This window comes from Sapajus apella, unplaced genomic scaffold (assembly GCF_009761245.1).
Source record: "Sapajus apella isolate SASKATOON/1434 unplaced genomic scaffold, GSC_monkey_1.0 scaffold59, whole genome shotgun sequence".
Lineage (NCBI taxonomy): Eukaryota > Metazoa > Chordata > Mammalia > Primates > Cebidae > Sapajus > Sapajus apella.
The window spans coordinates 10,300,232-10,320,310 of record NW_022436999.1 but is presented as its reverse complement, the minus strand read 5'-3'; the positions used below and the strand labels follow the sequence as shown (position 1 = coordinate 10,320,310).

The 20,079-nt window shown below is 35.5% G+C and overlaps 1 protein-coding gene across 1 annotated transcript in view; it reads right to left on the bottom strand.

Annotated features, from left to right (window-relative positions):
* LOC116528593 (potassium voltage-gated channel subfamily H member 5) overlaps positions 1-20,079 on the bottom strand; it is a 109,914-nt gene that overhangs the window by 80,900 nt on the left and 8,935 nt on the right. The window contains exon 2 of the mRNA XM_032245914.1: positions 6,428-6,624. Coding sequence (XP_032101805.1) covers positions 6,428-6,624 — 197 coding nt within the window. The remainder of the gene's footprint in view (positions 1-6,427; positions 6,625-20,079) is intronic.

Sequence of the window (20,079 nt, the reverse complement as noted above, 5' to 3'; positions counted from 1 at the left end):
CATACAGAAACAGCAAAAAAAATTCCTCTCTCATCTTATTTAAATAGTCAATCTGGAGGAAAATATGTTCTTGCTATCTTGAAAGTGAAGGAAATATTCAGAAATAATTTAAAGTCTCAGGCATGCTTATTGTAGCCAGAAGTGTTAATGTAACATATATTTTAAGTTTCAAGGAAATGAAATTCTCTTGACTGCCTCATGGACAATTATACCACTTATTTTTAAATGGTTCATTCTCTTATATTCATAAAACATAATGCCTGTAGGTTTCAGCATATTTTATGGAAAAAAAAAAGGTTATAACAAAATTACCAATGTATCTGCTGATTTGAGGACCTTTGAGGATATAGACTTCCTATCGACCTTTACATCTGGTGCACTGGGGGTCCTCAAGTTCATGCCAGGGTTGGACAATCCACTAGGCAGATTCACAGAATTCTGCATATCGTCATATTTGTGGCTATGATTATTGCAGGATAAGATACAAAGAAAATCTAGCAAATGAAAAAGGTACATGGGTAAAGTCTGGGGGAAGCTGGGCACAAGCAAGAGTGTGACAACACATGAGAAATGTTGTCGACCAGGGAAGTTCATTAAGGACTTGGTGCTTCCAATTTTTTACTGGAGATGGTCACAAGGCATCATCTTGTTTGGCATATGCCAAAATTCCACACTTCTGGAAGGACAGTCAGTGCTCAGCATAAATCCACCTTGTTGGAACAGACAGTTAAGGCACGGGGAGCTACTCGTCAGTTAGAGTCCCTTGACATCCAAGTTCCTAGGAGCCAGCTTTGTAAGCAAGTCTTTCAAAGGACAGTAGTCTTTTTGTTTTTTGTTTTTTTTTTTCCTTTTTGTGGAGAATGGGGGTCTCGCTATATTGCCGAGGCAGGTCTTGAACTCCTGGGCTCAAGCTATCCTCCCGCCTCTGCCTCCCTAAGAGCTGGGATTATGGGCATGAGCCACATACCTGCTAGGTTAACTCTTTTTTACACAAATGGTAAAAATCATTGTGCAACAAATAGGCAAAATGGGAAGAAGTGTAATATTAACTTTAAAAGTCTAATAAGAAGCCTTTAAAATGTAGGTGTCACCTGTGTTACCTTTTTATATGTGTGATCAAAGAAGGTGTGTTGCTTATCTACTTTGATATATACCTAAGAGCTGGACCTCAATTTAATGAATGCCATTTTGTCATTCTAGGAAATAGTGTCTTGAATTGTTTAAACAAATGAATACATACGTAAAGTAAGCAAATTAGTCAACTTTCCTCTGTTTATCTCCCATGCCTTTTCTGAATATGCTTAAACTTATTGGAAACTGTGGAACTGTATTCTTATTATTGAAAAAAACAAAACCCAGCTGGTCCTCTTGCTCAGTTCAGTTTAGTTTCTGACTCTCACACATGGGATCTTAATCCCCAGTAGTCTGGTGGAGCCTATGGACCTCATCTCAGAAGAACTGCTTTAAATGCACAAAACAAAATACACAGGATTGCAAAGGAGACACATATCAAAATCCTGTTTTCAACATATTTTAAAATAATGTACAGTATATTAATATATGTGCTTCTGCCTAGCAGCAGGTCTAATAACTATCATAATTGTTAAATAGTAATGAGCATAACTGGCATTTCAAGATATCCTCAGCACATGTGATATGAAAATATCCATTAATATAATTGGTTTTGGTACTTCTAATAACACTGTAGTTGTCTAGCAACCGTTCCAATTAAAGGAAATGCTAAATGTCAGTTAGAAATTAGATTAAATGAATTTTTTTCATCAAAATGTATAGGCCCCAAGTAAAAATGTCAGGTTTCTAGTACCATGAGACCAGGAGCTCATTAACTGATTCCATTTAGACCATGAGCTGTTGGACCAATGGCAAACAGACTTGTTTTGTTTGACCACAGAATTTTAAAAACAAATCAAATTAATTACCAACCAAATGTGGTTTCCCATAAAAACATGATTCTGGCCTCTTAGAGAAAAAAATAAATAAAATATGAGGACTAAGCAACACTAGCCCAGCAGCCGCACAAGGCAATGTCCTACCAGACTGAATAGCAGCTGCCTCTTCCACAGATGAAATGAACACTCCAGTTTCACAGTAACTATAAATCCTGCCTTACTTTTTCATGCTATCTGCCTACTTTGTGTAGCTACTTCTTATTAATATTTAAGGTATTTTCTGCCTCATAACCCTCTAAATAGGCAGCAAGTAGAAGATATTTGCTTTCTAATAAAGGTGTGGAGATTCTATTTATATGCCCACTGTTGTCCCCATTTAACTTCTTTCAGTCCTTTTCTTCCTTCCTTCCCTCCTTTTCTTCCTTCCCTTCCTCCATCCCTCCCTCCTTCCTTCCTTTCCTCCTTCCTCCCTCCCTCCTTCCTTCCTCCCTCCCTCCTTCCTTCCTTCCCTTCCTCCCTTCCTCCCTCCCTCCTTCCTTCCTTTCCTTCCTCCCTTCCTCCCTCCCTCCTTCCTTCCTTTCCTTTCTTTCTTTTTCTTTTCTTCCCTTTCTTTCTCTCTCTCTCTCTTTCTTTCTTTCTTTCAGCTGGAGTACAGTAGCAAGATCTCAACTCATGGCAACCTCCACCTCCCTGGTTCAAGCGATTCCCCCTGCCTCAGCCTCCCAAGTAGCTAGGATTACAGGCACATGCCCCCATGCCTGGCTAATTTTCTGTATTTTAGTAAAGACAGGCTTTCACCATGTTGGTCAGGATGATCTTGATCTTTTCACCTTGTGATCCACCCACCTCAGTATCCCAAAGTGCTGGGATAACAGGCTTGAGCCACCGTGCCTGGCCCAGTCCTCTTTTTTCAACAATTAACACACTTAAGGCCCCTGGGCAGTCACCTGATTTGTAAATAAAGTAACTGAAACACAGTCATGCTCATTTCTTCATGTATTATCTACAGCTGTTGCTACTGACTAAGTTTTACCCCCTCAAAATTCATCTGTTAAAGCTCTTACCCACAATGTGATGGTTTTGGAAGATGGAGCCTTTGGGAGGTAATTAGGTTTAGAAGAGGTCATAAAGTTGAAGCTCTCATGAGGGGTTTGGTGCCCTTATAAGACACCAATGAGCTTACTTCCTCCCTGCCCGTCTCTCTGCCTCCCCTTCTTCTCTCTCTCATGTGGGAACACAGTGAGAAGCTGGACATTTGCAAGCCAAGAGGAGAACCCCGACCAGGGAACCCAACTGGCCAGTAACTTGATCATACTCTTCCCAGGCTCCAGAACTGTGAGGAACCAATTCCTGCTGCTGAAGATACACCACAATCTATGGTATTTTGTTATGGCAGCCCAAGCTAACAAAGATAGCTCCTTTCATACTGCAGTGGAAAAGGTGAGTATTTGAGATTGGCCCACAAATTCAAAATTATTTACTATCTGGTCCTTGACAGAAAAAGTTTGCCAGCCCATGCTGTAGTTGTTTGATGGAATTACTAGTTATAGCTCTAGAATTTTTACACAGAGGGGCTTAAGGGTGGGTAGGAGAAGTTATATTTGCACGGTAAGCATCTTATTTTTCCTTAATGGCGATGAAGACAAATAGCTAAAGAAGGCTCACTTTCCTACTTATTACAGCCACGGAAAGCCACACACTATACAAACCTCTCCACCTAGCCACTGGATATACCTGTGTGGCTGGAACTGTACCGTACCATGGCTGCCAACTTGGATTCAAAATCTGCTCCCTTATTTACCAGGAACACATCCTTAATCAACGGCTATGATAGCTATGAGATATCAGTAGCATACTAAAGACGTAGTTTTGGTTACAGAATTCACAACAAATGTTCATTGCAATAATTTTTACAATAATAGCAATAAGAATAAAATGTTTTCATTAATAGATCAATTGAAATAAAGTGAATAAGTGAATGAGAAACCAATATAACTGTTGACCACGTGTCTGTGGAATATTGTAGAAAATAAAATGTTGGCGACTTTGACAAGCTAAAACAACATGGTATTCTAAAAAATGCAGGCTTTAGAATCATGGAGATAAATTCAAATGCAGGCCCTTACTCATAAGTTATTGGACAACTAGCTGTTCTAATCTTAGAACCTTAACCTCCTCATGGGTGAAATAGAGATTATACTGCTCTGTTTGTGGGTTGTTGACATTTAATAAGATATATATGTAAACTGTGTTGAAGTGCCTGGCTATATACAATAGGCTCTCAAATGGTAACTAGTATTACTAATCATTAGATCGTATTTTCTCACCATTTATCTTTTTCATGAGAATATTGTTTTTCTGAAAATAAAGTGACACTCAATGACACCCTTTCCCCACTATCTGTCAAGTTACTGAGACAATGCATCAAGAGCAGAAAGGCTAGAATTATAAAAACTGACACCAGTTATAAGAGGAAACAGGTTGGGAAGGGAAGAAGTTGCTTGATATTACTCAGCAAACTGGCACCTGTGGAGACAGGGACAGCGTTTCTGGGTCCCGTTAGGAAAACCAACAACAGTTTTCTGTCTCTAGATTCTCTTCCTAACAGATGTAGCTATACCAGTGTGCACTCAGCTGTCACAACCAATGAGTGTGTGTATGTGTGTGTGTGTGTGTGTGTGTGTGTATAAGGGAACAAGAGGTGACAGAGATTTTCTGCTGGTGATCGGTTTTAATTGTCCATCTTTGGCACCTTGCATTGCAAATATATCAGTTGGTTATTTGATATTAATCCCCCTGGGCCAGAGTTTCCTCATGTGCTTTGAAGGAAAAATAACTGCCCATTTTATTTCACAGGAATATTTTAAATTTCAAGTTCTGAGGAATGTACAGATGTTGGATAGGAAGTTTCAGTCATCTTGCAGTATGGGGGAAGATTTTAAAACTGCAAATTTTAGATTGGAGGGAACTTAGAAATATAGTCTTCCCTTGATACATCAGGTGGATTGGTTCCAGGTTCTCTCTCACACATCCAAATCCTCACATACTGAGGATACATACACATACAGGAAAAGTCAGCTCTTGGTATACATGTTTCAAATCATGCAAATACTGTATTTTTCATCCGCATTTAGTTGAAAAAATTGGTATGTAAGTGGAGCCTCGTGGTTCAAACCTGTGTCATTCAAGGGCCAACCATACTAAAAGCCAACTACCAAACAGGTTGCCTTGTTGTAAGGCAATTTGTCATTGCAGAAGGCAGAGCATAAACCAAAGGAGATGTTTCTGCTTAATACCGAAAGGGACTCTGAGCTGCCTAACGCACTAGCAAGAAACTTCCATATTTACTTAATATTGAGCAACCCTCTTCTACTTCCACCACTGCCTTAGCTTTCAACTATTTGTGTTTGACACAATATTCACATTTAACTCTAGGTCTATTGAGCATAAGTACTCTGTATTCAAGTCTTCATGCTCTCTACAGCTATTTACATTCTATCTCACAGGGTCTGGATGCTCCATAAGTATTTGATAACAAAAGTATAAACTGAAACTGATGTTCAAGTATAGATCAAATAAATGTGATACAGCCAGTAGAAACACTACTCCTGTTAGTCTCATTCTTTCTTGGAACCCTAAGTAGGAATTACATTGATTTAATTATGTTCATTTCTACATTGCTACAGTATAGACGTTAATTTATCTCTTTGCTTGATTTCTTCCCTCCATGTTAACTACAGAGAAGGTTTTATTTAAGCAGGTTATGAAAAGGAAGGACTGTTATTTCAAAATACTTCACCACAGACAAGCAGTCATTTTAGATAAAATCAATTAAGCGCAGTTATCCAAACATGTATTTAATTCTTGGCAATAAAAAAGCCCTACCCAATGCCCGATGACCTAGAAACCAGAACTAGGAGATTTCTTCATGCAAATTAAATTTGTGTCACACTCATCAGTTAAAAAGATGGTAATGAAGGTCAAATGTGCAGTAGCAGTGTAAAATAAAGGATTCCTATCCATATTTGTAGGATGTGTCAATGTGGCTAATTAATTTTTGAGATGGTATTCTTTGAAAGAGTAAACTTTGTGAATTGATTATGAAATGAGAAATGCCTAAAGAAAGTTGAGAATGTAAAATAGGCACTCAGCTTGATTAACTTTACCAGCTTTAAAATAATCCATATAATAAGGTAAAAGACACTGGAATTTATTTTATGGTAGTGCTATAAACTCCAAGAACTAACTACATTACAGTAGAGTTTACATCTTGTTTCTCTTCAAGTCTGTTTTCCATTTTGTATCTTAAATGGTAAAGATTCAAATCTTTACTCATAGAATTAGGGTGCTTTTTCCTTTAAAAAGTAAACAAAATATAAATAAAGGGAAGGAAAATTATGCCATTTTACATTGATGGGAATTAAGTGCTGCAAAATAAAGTATGTTTCCTACTCTTCAGCTAATAACATATTAATACTCTGGACACTAATGAGAAAAAGCAGATGCAGACAACATACCCGTTTCCTCAGATTGCAGGTAAGAGTGAGATTTCTTGAGAATGAGTTTGCAAAAGCTGTATAAAAGTCCAGGACTTTGAGCAAGGCTTCCCGCTTGATGATGTGTAGGTCACAGTATGTCAGGGCCCGGACATTTGCACATGCATGGGCAAGGGTGGTTTCCTTCCAGAAGATGTCTCCAAATACATCACCCTTCCCTGGAAAACAGTGTAAGATCCATATTCAAGCATCTACCACTGTTCTTACTGTAATCACTATTGCTGTCAGTTTCATATACAGTATCGACCTTTTAGCATAATTTAGAGCTGAGGGTATAACCACATCTATATACACATAACAATGTACAATGGTTTCATATAATATGTAAAGTAACATCACCCCAAATTTTGTTATTGATGAAAATCTGTAGTGGCATGAATAAATAGATCCAACACAGAAGACAAACACCTCGTTTTAAAAAATAATTTCATTAACTTCTGCCACCTTCTTTTCCTGTTTTGACTAGAAGTAGCAAAGGTGACTTTTTAATTTCATCCTTGCCTGTACTCCTTCTGGTAAAGATAATAACATGCAATATAGAAGGATCTGCTGTAACAGTCTTTATAAATATAGGGCTGATCCAACATATATTAAATACAGATTATCCAATAGCTAGTTACTGTGCTCCAAACAAATTAAAACTTGCCAGGACTTAGTTGCCCAAGAATACCCTTCCTTCTATACCTAGCCAACCTTATACAGGTCCTAAGAGTCCAGCTTAAGAGCTCCCACCCACAATTACAAAGCTAATGGACCCAGGTTGTCTAAAACATGAAGACTCAAATGTGTTAACCCTTGAACAGTTCTATAAAAAGTGCTATACTATCATCAAATGTAGATGTCTTTTAAAAAGACATCTAGAAATTGCACAGGAATCACCTATTCACTTCAGAGCACTACCCACTGGTGGCCTGAACTCAACCATTTATCATCTGAACTCAAGTACTTAGTTGCCCAATAAAAATGAGAAAGAGTCTAAGGTTAAAGTCCCAAAAGGCCTTTCTGCTGAGGCAGTTCCATAAAAGCCCCCGGTTTCTGAAGTGTAGTCAACCGCATTCTTTGTTCAACTTCTGTGTAAAAGGAAAAGTTTTAAAGTGAAAAAGACAGGGGGAATATATTCAGGAGGGAAACATCTTCCTACAGGCACTCTGTTAATGATTTATTCTTTCTGCACTCAAACCACAGAGGTGAGCAACTATCTACTGCCATCATGCAGATGAAAATCAGGACCAACAGGAAAAAAAAAAAGAAGAAGAAAGACCTTGTACAACCCTTCAGGTCAGCCAGACAACCAGAGAGAAAAGAAAATGTGTAACCACAGAAATGAGATGGAGCCAAAGACAGTGACAAGACAGAGACAGACAGGTTGAGTGAGTGAGATTACAGATTCTTTGCTCACCTAGGTAGTTGGGAAGCCCTGAGAGAAACATGGGGCTTGATGTCAAGCTTAAGAGGCACTTCAGGTTACAAAGAGAAAATGTGCACATGACTGACAGGTGATTAAAACCACCACATGATCATGTGGCTAGCATAAAATAGCTATAATATATATTTAATTACTCTTAAACAATTCATTTGTTTCTGGACTTTCCAAAAATTTCTTTTAGTTTGTGACATGGACGAGCAAATCAACTGTCTAATAGCCATTTATTTGCCCAAGGAAGAGAGATTAGAGACCTGGTAGCCAGAGTGTCTCTAGGGTAATACAGTATCACAATAACCAAAGGGAGACTTTAGCTCTAGAAACTCTACCACCTTTTATAGAGATGAATTTCAGATGTCTATACATGATATTTTCCTCAAACTAGCAATCCCAATTATAGGCATTTATTCTAATTGCATAACAAGAAGTGCCATATTTATTTATAAAAATCTCACTGAAGTGAAATTTATAATCGACAAAAATTGGAAATAAATGTCAACAAATAAATTATAAAATATTATGCAGGCATAAGGTATCAAATTTTACAAAGTGACATGGAGACTATATACAGGTATATAAAATAGTAAAAGCCGGATATAAACCATACATACAGTATAATCTCATTTTATGTACACCATCTCTCTACCCCCAAGCATGCATACATATACACACGCAAACCATAGAAGTAAAAGCATCAAAATGCTAGATCCTCTCTGCATTATGGAACAATGTATGGTTTTTATTTTGTCTTATAATTTCTGTGTAATACTTTGTAAATAGAAGAGATCAACAACTACTATATTACCACAGTTCCTGATGGTACCAAAAAAAAAGCTAAACTTTTAAAGGGTCGCTTTTATCTTATTTCTTTTTACTTTTACTTCTTTTTACTTTTATTCTTACTCTTTCTATTCTGGATTTTTCCTTCAAGAGATTAAAAAAATGGTTACATCTCTCTATGATTCATTTCTGTAACATTTTCTCAAATTGTCAGTTATAACCCCTTACCCATTTATGAATGCTCATTACTTTTCAGCTATTTGGTTTTCATATACGGCACACTTAATAATAATCAATGCTTTTGACTCAGCATTTTCACTTCTGGGAATCAAAAGATTATAACTACCACATGTAATATTCATTATAGTGTTATTAATGATAACCCCAGATTTTAAAAAACCTATATGCCCAATAAGTATGGCAATTGTAAAACTATGCATAAAACATCAGTTCCCAAAGAATTAAAACAACTTTTGAGATAATATGCAAAAAATTCTTAATTTATAATGTTAAATAAGAAAAATTATATAAAGAATAATAACATGAATGTGGTTACAGCCAAAACAAAATATATAAAAATGAAACTGAGGTGCCAAGACTAAAAGAATAATCAATTAAGAAATCTACTTTATCTTTTTTTCTTAAGAAAATTCTCTTGATAGAACCAAAGTATAATGAATTTTATAATTACATGTTATTATATATAGTTTATTAGTCTGTTCTCACACTGCTAATAAAGACATACCTGAGACTAGGTAATTTATAAAGAAAAGAGGTTTAATTGACTCACAGTTCTACATGGCTGGGGAGGCCTCACAATCATGGCTGAAGGCAAATGAGGAGCAAAGTCATGTCGTCTTACATGGTGGCAGGCAAGACAGCCTGTGCAGGCAAACTGCCATTTATAAAACTATCAGATCTCATGAGACTTATTCACTACCATGAGAACAGTATGAGGGAATCTGCCCCCACGATTCAATAATCTCCACCTGACTCTGTCCTTGACATGTAGGGATTATTACAATTCAAGGTGAGATTTGGATGGAGACACAGCCAAACCATACCATATAGTATATAATATGTTATATTAATTTATCAATTGATATAAATTGAGCTAAAAGTCTGAAGGGATACAAAACTAAAAGAAAATGCATTTAAATAATAATAGCAACAGGATTTAAGTGGTGTGGTCATGGCTTTTCTTCTTCCTACTTCATGATTTCTAAATTTTTCTATGTTAAAAAATAGCAAACCATTTTCACAGATGTCTTTCTTTACACTTCTTAATAAAGCTGAATTCATAAGACATATACATAGATTTTTAGATTGTAAACAAATATTCATTGATTATTAAGTGCATTGTCAATAGGTAAAAGATATTAAAAATATAAAGGTAGTTTCTTGTTACCAATGTAGGCCATTTTTAATTACAGAGGATTCAAATATCTGTTATATATTTTATTTAACTTAACTGATGAAATTAAACACTCTTACAGAATTTCTACCTAAAATTTTAAAATTTAAATTATTACATTATTTAAATTACTATATTTTTGGTCTCATGGGGAAATAAAAAGTCTATGATATAGTACGAATAGCATATAAACTAGAATATGAACTTATGATAAAATTAATTTATTGCTCCTCTCCCAAAAAGTTTAGAAAAACATAGCACAGTTAACAAAAGTATATAATTCTGCTCCCAACATAAGAATTCACTTTACATAATAAGCAACACTAACTGTTTCATTATGTAGAATTTTCATTAGGATGTGCAATAGGTTAACTGGATATTAATCTAAACAACCATTTCAAAGTGTGTTTACTTTTTTGGCTTTCTATGTCACCTATTAGGCAATCAATTCACAACAAACTTTTACCACATTTCTGGGACTATGGTCATCTTTTTTAAAAAATTAATAAATGTACCAGCCAAAGTAAAGTTGGTTAATGTCCTTCTTCAAGCATATTATGCACATTTATAGTAAGTGATCTCAGAAATCATAGGCTGTGAAAATGTGGGATTATTCATGGAATATCTAACATGCATGCATCTAATATGCATGGGATAGCTAATGAAGAAACAATAAATCTTTTCTTTATTGCACAAAAGATTTTGTACACTGTCAGGGCTCGGAACTCCTGTTCATTTTCTTGACTACAGAACATTTGATGATGGTTTTCAGGTCAGCTCCTGCTCGGTACAAGCAGTCTCTGCTATAAACATTTTAGAGCTAGAGATAACTAACCTCCCCTCAAAGTGCTAAAATTAGTGGAAAAGCTTGTGCTAAACATGAAAGTTGTTGTTTGGTCTATTTATATTTTCTCAGTTCTTTGCATCAAGTCTTATGAAGTATTTCATTGCTAACCTACAGGAAAAAGGATTGTAAAATAGAAATTAATGTTAAAGACTCATATAATAGGAAACTGGAAAATTTAAGACAAAACAGACAGTTACAACATAATTAAAGGCGTAATACAGACTGTAGTATGCTTGGGGATTATGGTCCTCTAAGGCGCTGATTTTAAGCCAGATTTATTTTTTCAAATGTGAGACACATTATTTGGTGAGTTAATGACACAAATAAAATAAATGCATAAAAATTACTACAGTTGGGCAGGCTCACGCCTGTAATCCCAACACCTTGGGAGGCTGAGGCAGGTAGATCACGAGGTCAGGAGTTTGAGACCAGCCTGGCCAAGGTGGTAAAACCCCATCTCTACTAAAAATACAAAAATTAGGCAGGTATGGTGGTGGGCACCTGTAATCCCAGCTACTTGGGAGGCTGAGGCCAGAGAATCACTTGAACCCAGGAAGTAGAGGTTGCAGTGATCACACCACTGCACTCCAGTCTGGGTCATACAGCAAGCCTCCACCTCAAAAAATAAATAAATACATACATAAAAATAACCACAGTTATTCATCAGTGAGAACTGCTAACTAATATAGCCAACAGGTCCCAAACCAAATATCATTTGAATTTTACTTAGTTTTCTGTAAGTAAAGGGGTGTGAACGTGGCTATATTTGAAGATTTTTCTATACAATGAACCTAATTTATGTATTCATTTCTTTTTATTATTTTAGTAAGTTTTACTATGTATGCTTGAGATTCAACATGTAATGTTATTGAACACATAAAGTAGTAAAATGGTTACTATAGTGAAGTAAATTAACATGTCTATTATCTCACATATTTTTGATTGCATGTGAAATGAAAGCAGCTAACATCTACCTATTTAACAAAAATTTGTATTACAAGACAGGCATAACCCTCATTTTATTGTGCTTTACCTTACTGTGCTTGGCAAGTATTGTTTTTTTACAAATTGAAGGTTTGTGGCAACTCAGTGTTGAACAAGTCTATCAGCGCCGTATTTCCAACAACATGTGATCATTTTGTGTCTCATTTTGGTAATTTTCACAATATTCCTAATTTTTGTATTGTTATTATATCTGTTATGGAAATCTGTGACCAGTAATCTTTCATGTCATTTTTGTAATTGTTTGGTGCCACTACAAACCACAGCCATATAAGATGGCAAACTTACCAATAAATACTGTGTGTGTTTTAACTACTCCACTGAACTGTCATTCCCCAACTCCCTCTCCCTCTCCTTAGGCCTCCCTGTTTTTGAGACACAATAATATTGAAATTAGGCCAACTAGTATCCCTAAAATGGCTTCTACGTGTTCAAGCAAAAGAAAGAGTCACATATCTCTCACTTCAAGTCAAAAGATAGAAATAATTAAGCTTACTGAGGAAGGTATGTTAAAAGCCAAAATAGGCTAAAAGCTAGGCCTCTTGCACCAAACAGCTAGCCAAGTTGTGAAAGTTGTGAATGCACAGGAAAAGTTCTTGAAGGAAGTTACAAGACCTACTCCAGTGAACACATGAATGCTAAGGAAATGAAACAGACTTACTGCTGATAAGGAGAAAGCTTTAGTGGTCTAGATAGAAGACCAAACCAGCCACAACATTCCCTTAAGCCAAAGCTAAATCCAGAGCGAAGCCTTAACTATCTCCAGTTCTGTAAAGGCTAAAAGAGGAGAGGAACCTGCAGAAGAAAAGTTTGAAGCTAGCAGAGGTTGGTTTATAAAGTTTAAGAAAAGGAGCCATCTCTATGACATAAAAATGCAAGCTGCAACAGCAAGTACTGATGTAGAAGCTGCAGCAAGTTATCCAGAAGATCTGCTAAAACAACTGATGAAGGTGACTAGACTAGACAACAGATTTTTAATGTAGATGAAAAAGCCTTCTATTAAAAGAAGATGCCATCTGGGACTTTCATAGCTAGAGAGAAGTCAATAACTGGCTTCAAAACTTTAAAGGATAGGCTAACTCTCTCGTTAGGGCCTAGTGCAGCTGGTGACTTTAAGTTGAAGCCAGGACTCCTTGATTATTCCAAAAGTCCTAGAATCTTAAGAATTATGCTAAATCTTCTCTGCCTTTGCTCTATAAATGGAAGAACAAAGCCTAGATGACAGCGCATCTGTTTATAGCATGCTTTACTGAATATTTTAAGCCTACTGTTGAGACCAACTGCTCAGAAAAAAAGATTCATTTGAAAATATTACTGCGCATTGACAATGCATCTGGTCACCCAACTGCTCTAATGAAGACATACAAGATGAATGTTGTTTTCACGCCTGCTAACACAATATCCATTCTGCGGCCCATGGATGAAGTAGTAATTTTGACTTTCAAGTCTTATTACTCAAGAACTATATTTTGTAAGGTTATAGCAGCCATAGATACTGATTCATCTAATGGATCTAAATGGGAAATCTTCTGGAGAACATTCAGAATTCTAGATATCATTCAGAACACTTGTGATTCATGTGAGTTGTGAGAAAGTCAAAATATTAACATTAACAGGAGTTTGGAAGAAGTTGATTCCAACCCTCATGGATGACTTCTGAGAGCTGCAGACTTAAGTGGAGGAAGTAACTGCAGATGTAGAAATAGCAAGACAACTAGAATTAGCAGTGGAGCCCGAAAATGTGGATGACTTGCTGCAATCTCACTATAAAACTAACAGATGAGAAGTTGCTTCTAATGGATGAGCAAAGAAAGTGGTTTCTTGAGAAGGAATCTACTCCTAGTGAAGATCCTGTGAATATTATTGAAATGACCACAAAGGATTTATAATAGTACATAAACTCAGTTGATCAGGCAGTGGCAAGAGTTTGAGAGGACTGATTCCAATTTTGCAAGACGTTCTACTGTGGTTAAAATGCTATCAGTCAGCACCCCATGCTAGAGATAAATACGTTTTGAAAGGAAGAGTCCACTGACACAACAAATTTCATTGTTTTCTTCATTTAAGAAATTGCCACCTCCGTTCCACCCTTCAGCAACCACCACCCTGATCAGTCTGCATCCAACAACATCAAGGCAAGACTGTCCACCAGAAAAAAGATTACAACTTGCTGAAGGCTCAGATGATCATTAGCATATTTTAACAGTAAAGTATTTTTAAATTAAGGTATATGCATTGCTTTTGTAGACATAATGTTATTGCATACATAATAGACTCAGTATAGTGTGAACATAACTTTTATATGCACTGGAAAACCAAAAATTTATGTGACTCTATTGCAACATTGCTTTATTATCGTGGTCTGGTACCAAACCCACAAAATCTCTGAGATATGCCAGTACAATATTATTAGCCATAGTCGTCATATATACATTAGATCTCTAACAATGTCCATCCTACATATGTGCTACTTTCTATCCTTAGACCTACATGTGCTCATTTCCTCCCACCCTTCTCCACCTCCCCACCAGTTTTATTCTCAATCTTCGTATATTTGACTTTCTAAAAAGATTCTACATATAAGTGAGATCACGCAATATATTTTTTATGTGTCTGGCTTATTTCTCTTAGCATAATGTCCTCAAGGTCCATCTGTGTTTTGGCAAATGGCAGGATCTCTTTCTTTTTTAAGGTTGAATAATATTCCATTGCATATGCATACTACATTTTCTTTATCAATTCATCCATCAACAGATACTTGGGTTGTTTCCATATCTCAGCTATTGTGAATAATACTGTAACAAACACGGGAGTGCAGATAGCTCTAGGAGGTGACTAATTCATTACCTTTGAATATTTACCCAGAAGAGGGATTACTGGGTCATACAGTAGTTTTATTGTTAATTTTTTTTATAAACCTCCATATTGTTTTCCATAATGGCTGCACCAAACTACATTCCCACCAACAGTATACAAGGGTTCTCTTTTCTACATATCCTCACCAACATTTATTATATCTTGGCTCTTTGATAATAGTCTTTCTAGCAGGTGTGAGGTAGTATCTCATAGTGGCTTCAATTTGCATTAACCCGATGATTAGTGATTTGGGCACCCTTTCATATACCTGAAGGTTATTTTTATGTTTTTCTTGGATAAATTTCTGTTCAGGTCTCTTGCTCACTTTTTAATAGGGTTTCTGCTATGGAGTTATAAGAGTTCTTACATATATGTGGTTTGCAAATACATTTTCCAGTCTGTAGGCTGCATTTTCATTTTGTTGATTATTTCCCATGCTGTACAGAAACCTTTTAGTGTGATGTAATCCTATTTACTTATTTTTGCTTTTGTAGCCCAAGTTTTTGGTGTTATATCCAAAAGTCATTGCCAAAACCAATGTCAATGAGTTTTTCTCTGTATGTTCTCATCAACGTGTTTTATGGATTCAGGTCTCATAGTTAGGTGTTTTATCCGTTTTGAGGTGTTTTTTTGCATGGGTGGAAAATAAGGCTCTAATTTTATCTTTTTGCATGTGAAAATCCAGTTTTCCCTGCACTATAAATTAAAAAAACTATTAATTTCCCATTTTGGCCTCTTGGTACCTTGTTGCAAACTAGTTGACCATATATGTTTGGATTATTTCTGGGTTCTCTATTCTGTTCTACTGCTCCATGTTTCTTTTATAACAGCATGCCAGTACCATACTGTTATAATTACTATAGCTTTGTAATATAACTTTAAATCAGGAAGTGTGATGCCTCCAAATTTGTTCTTCTTTCACAGTATTGTTTTTTGTCTATTTGGGTTTTTTTTTACAGTTTCATATGAATTTGAGAACTGTTTTCTCTATTTCTCTAAAAATGTCATTGGAATTTTGATAGAAATTGCTTTGAATATGTATATTGCTTTGGGTAGCATGTACATTTTAACAATTAAAATTAAGAAATTGTATAGGTGTATTAGAATAAAATCTTTTAAAACATTTAGAAATGATGCCTGCCGATCTTCAGTGATTGATATCTGAAGTCATTATGTTAAAAATTATCATGGACATATGTGTGCATGTGTCTTTATAATAGAATGATTTATAATCCTTTGAGTATATACCCAGTAATGAGATTGCTGGGTCAAATGGTACTTCTATTTCATCGCAGCACTGTGTACAACAGCAAAGACTTGGAACCAACCCAAATGCCCATCAATGACAGACTGGATAAAGAAAATGCAGCATATATACACCATGGAATACTATGCAGCCACTAAAAAGGGATGAGTTCATGTCCTTTGCAGGGACATGGATGAAGCTGGAAACCATCATTCTCAGGAAACTGACACAAGAACGGAAAACCAAGCACCCAATGTTCTCATTCCTGCATGGTGTTGAACAATGAGAACACATGGGCACAGGGAGGGGACCATTGCACACTGGGGCCTGTTGGGGGTGGAGAGGCTAGGGGAGGGATAGTAGGGGGTGGGGAGATTGGGGAGGGATAGCATTAGGAGAAATACGGGGATGGATGCAACAAACCACCATGGCATGTGTATATCTATGCAACAATACCATACGATTTGCACCTGTGCCCCAGATCTTAAAGTATAATAATAATAAATTATAATGGATACAAGCTTGAAGACATTTGCAGAGAATCAAATAATAATTCTTATCTATTAAAAAGAAAATAATTGATTTAGCTTGTAGGATTTTTTTACACACACATAGAATGAGCCAAATAGCTCTTATTAAGCAGAAGTAAAGAGAAGGTATCCTGACAATAGTAAGAAGCTACCTTTAAGGAGGTAGAAGAAATGACAACAAACATGCTGATAATCCTGAGTTTGGCACTATTAGTATTAAGAACAAATTGATTGCATATAAAAATCCAAGTATGTGCCTAAATCAAGAAAGGTAATGGCATATTACAAAAAAGAAATCCAAGCAAAAGACTAAGTTGTAAATCAATTACATCTTGAAACTCTTCTGCTTTCTTTTTCTAAGAAAACATTTAGAGTTGAAGCCCATGATATTGTTAATGTTATAACTAAGTCTTACATCTGTGAAGTGGGAGAAATCTGTCCTTTCTACCTCACTCAATTAATGCATCTGACATCCTGACTCAACCTTAATTCTAACCTATGATGCAATAATTTCACTTCTGAGTGTGTATCCAAAATTATTGAAATCAAAATCTCAAAGAGATATCTGTACTCTCATGCTTATCATAGCTTTATTCAAAATAGGTAGACATGGAAACAACCCCAGCATATACCAACAGATGAACGGAAAAAGAAAATGTGGTATACACATACAATGGAATATTATTCAGCCTTTGAAAAGAAGAAAATTCTGTCATTTGCTACAATATAGGTAAACCTGGAGAGCATTATGCTAAATGAAATAAGCCAATCGCAGAGGGCAAATACTTCATGATTCCACTCATATGAAATGTCTGTAATAGTCACATTCACACAAACAGAGAATATAATAGTGGCTGTCAGGGCTTAGAAGATAGGGAAAAGGGACAGATTTTATTCAATGGGTATATGGTTTCAGTTATGCTACATGAATTAAGTTTTGGATATCTACTGTACATATAGAGCCTATACTTAACAACACAGTACGCTGAACTTCAAAATTGGTTAAGAGAGTAGATCTCACATTAAGTGTTCTTACCATGGAAAAAATGACAGAAGCCCTGTGAGTTTGGGGGTGTATCTATTACCTTGATTATGGTAACAGTATTAAAAGTGTTTGTATATACACAAACTCATCAAATTGTGTGCATTAAATATATGTAGATATCTGTGTATCAATTATACCTCAGTAAAGCTGTGTTGCTGTGATAGAAATGTATATAATTATGGGCAGAGATTACAGGGGCGCACAGAGAAATAAAAATCAATCACAGGGATAAAGAAGTGAGATTCAAAGCACAGGCTTTCTTTCTTGTATTGTTACTTTTCTTTTGTTTTTCCTTTACCTTATGTTATGTCATATATTTATATAATGAAATGCTACCACTTAAGATTTTTTTTTAAAGTTTTTTGGACTTTTTGTTCAAAAGTTGAAACATTTGCTTTATGCTGTGAGGGGATAGGTAGATTCAGGAAATAGAAATCTGGTTCTCAAGAAGTCTTTAACTTTGCGAGTAAGAGAGGTAGACCCCCAAAAAATTACAAAATAGAAAAAATAAAATAAGTATATACACATCAGGATAAGGAAAGCGCAGAAGAAAAAAATGCTGTTTTTAATTTGTAGAAATTGGGAAAGGCCTCACAAAGTAATGTTTAAGTTTAATCATATCTGAGCCCTCAACAAAACAGGCAGTATTTAAGGATCAGAGAATAAATAGTAAGAGCACAATCTGCCCATGAAATGAGCAGCATTGTGGCATTAATCCAATCAACGGAAAATCTGTAGTACATAAAGAAAAGGCCAAGTCTTGGGGGAACAAAAGTCAAAACTCAAGAGAGAACCAAGAACCCTGAATGCCACACAATGGTGTCTGCTTAAACCTACTTTAAAGAGAGACCACTTAAAAGTGTTTTAAGTAAAGAAAGTCATAACCTGGCCAGTGTTTCAATAACAGAACTAATGACATTATAAAGAGTGACAAAGGACGTACTATTGGAAGACTATTTAACATCAGTTTTAAATAATAATAGGGTATTTTACAGATTACAAATTACGATTTCACTTTACTTCACCACTTTAACATGATTAAAGGCAATGACAACAAAAGTAAAGAGGAGTAAAAGACGCAACAGATACCACGGCAGAAAACACAAATTCTATGATTTGCCTGTTGTCTTGAGTAAAGAGCTAACATATTTAAGACAGTCTAGGAAAGAAATGTCATCCAAGAATTTCATATTCAGCAAAATTGATTTTTATGTATAAAGGGCTATATTATATTACCAACATAGTAGAACTCAGGGAATATTATTCCAATGGATATACTCTAAGGATTTTCTTAGTGAATATGCTTCAGGGCACCAAAATATTTAAACAGACACTGACATAAAGACTACTAGTAAGCACTAACTATACAGTTACATGTAGAAATAGACTAAATAACAGTTAAAAGAAAGTGTAGTATGTAATGACTATATGCTCTGGCAATGTAAATATAGTGTAACTATTAAAAATAATGGCGGGTAGCAGGAAAATGGGACAAGCATTTGTAAAAAATTATTTTATGTATTTTCAGTAATCATATTTTTGATAGTATTAGTATTTTTATTCTGGGGTTGACATGTTGTAATATGGCATGGCATAAAGCAATTGAGCAGTTATGAAATATTTTAATTCTATCATCCATCCCTAGTTTTCTTTTTTTTTTTTTTTTTTTGAGACAGAGTCTCACTGTCACCCAGCCTGAAGTGCAGTGAGGCAGGGGAATCCTTGAATCTGAGAGGCAGAGGTTGCAGTAAGCCAAGACTTTGCCACTGCACTCCAGCCTGGAGAACAGAGTGAGACTCCAACTCAAAAAAAAAAAAAAAGTAGATAAATATAACCCTATAGTACTAAATTATAACTGAATATATATGTATGAACTCATGATATATTTTATTTGTATATATAAACACGTACTCACACATACACATGAATATTTTTCCCTGATTTTGTCCATTAAGATGGCCAAGAAACAATGACCAAAACAATAGCAATAACAATTTCTAGGGCCTAGATTGTAATCTTAAAATATTATTTTCCACTAAAATGAATGAGCTTTTTGGAAAAATGGCTAATGGCTGATTCCATGAAAGGCACAGGGTTGTACAAGATGAGTATATAATCATACTACATAAAAAGGAAGTCATCAAAAGCTACAGTATCAAAAGGACATAGAGGTTCATACTGGCCAAAGATGAGACAAGTTGCACCTTGGTAACGATAAACATTTTAATGCACTGAAACTCATCAAGTTTGTTTAAATCTATTAGTACATAAAGACATTTTAAAAGAAATTTTCAGAGCAATTTCAAAGGATGAGATCAATTATCTAAAAATTGGTAAATATAGCAAAGAGTCAAACATTTATCCTGCCTTTCCTATGTGAAATGCACACTGAAAAAACAAATAGTAGTTGAGAGAAAGCATCTCTAAGTATTCCAACTAGCAAACAAACAAAAATATAAAATTATAGTAT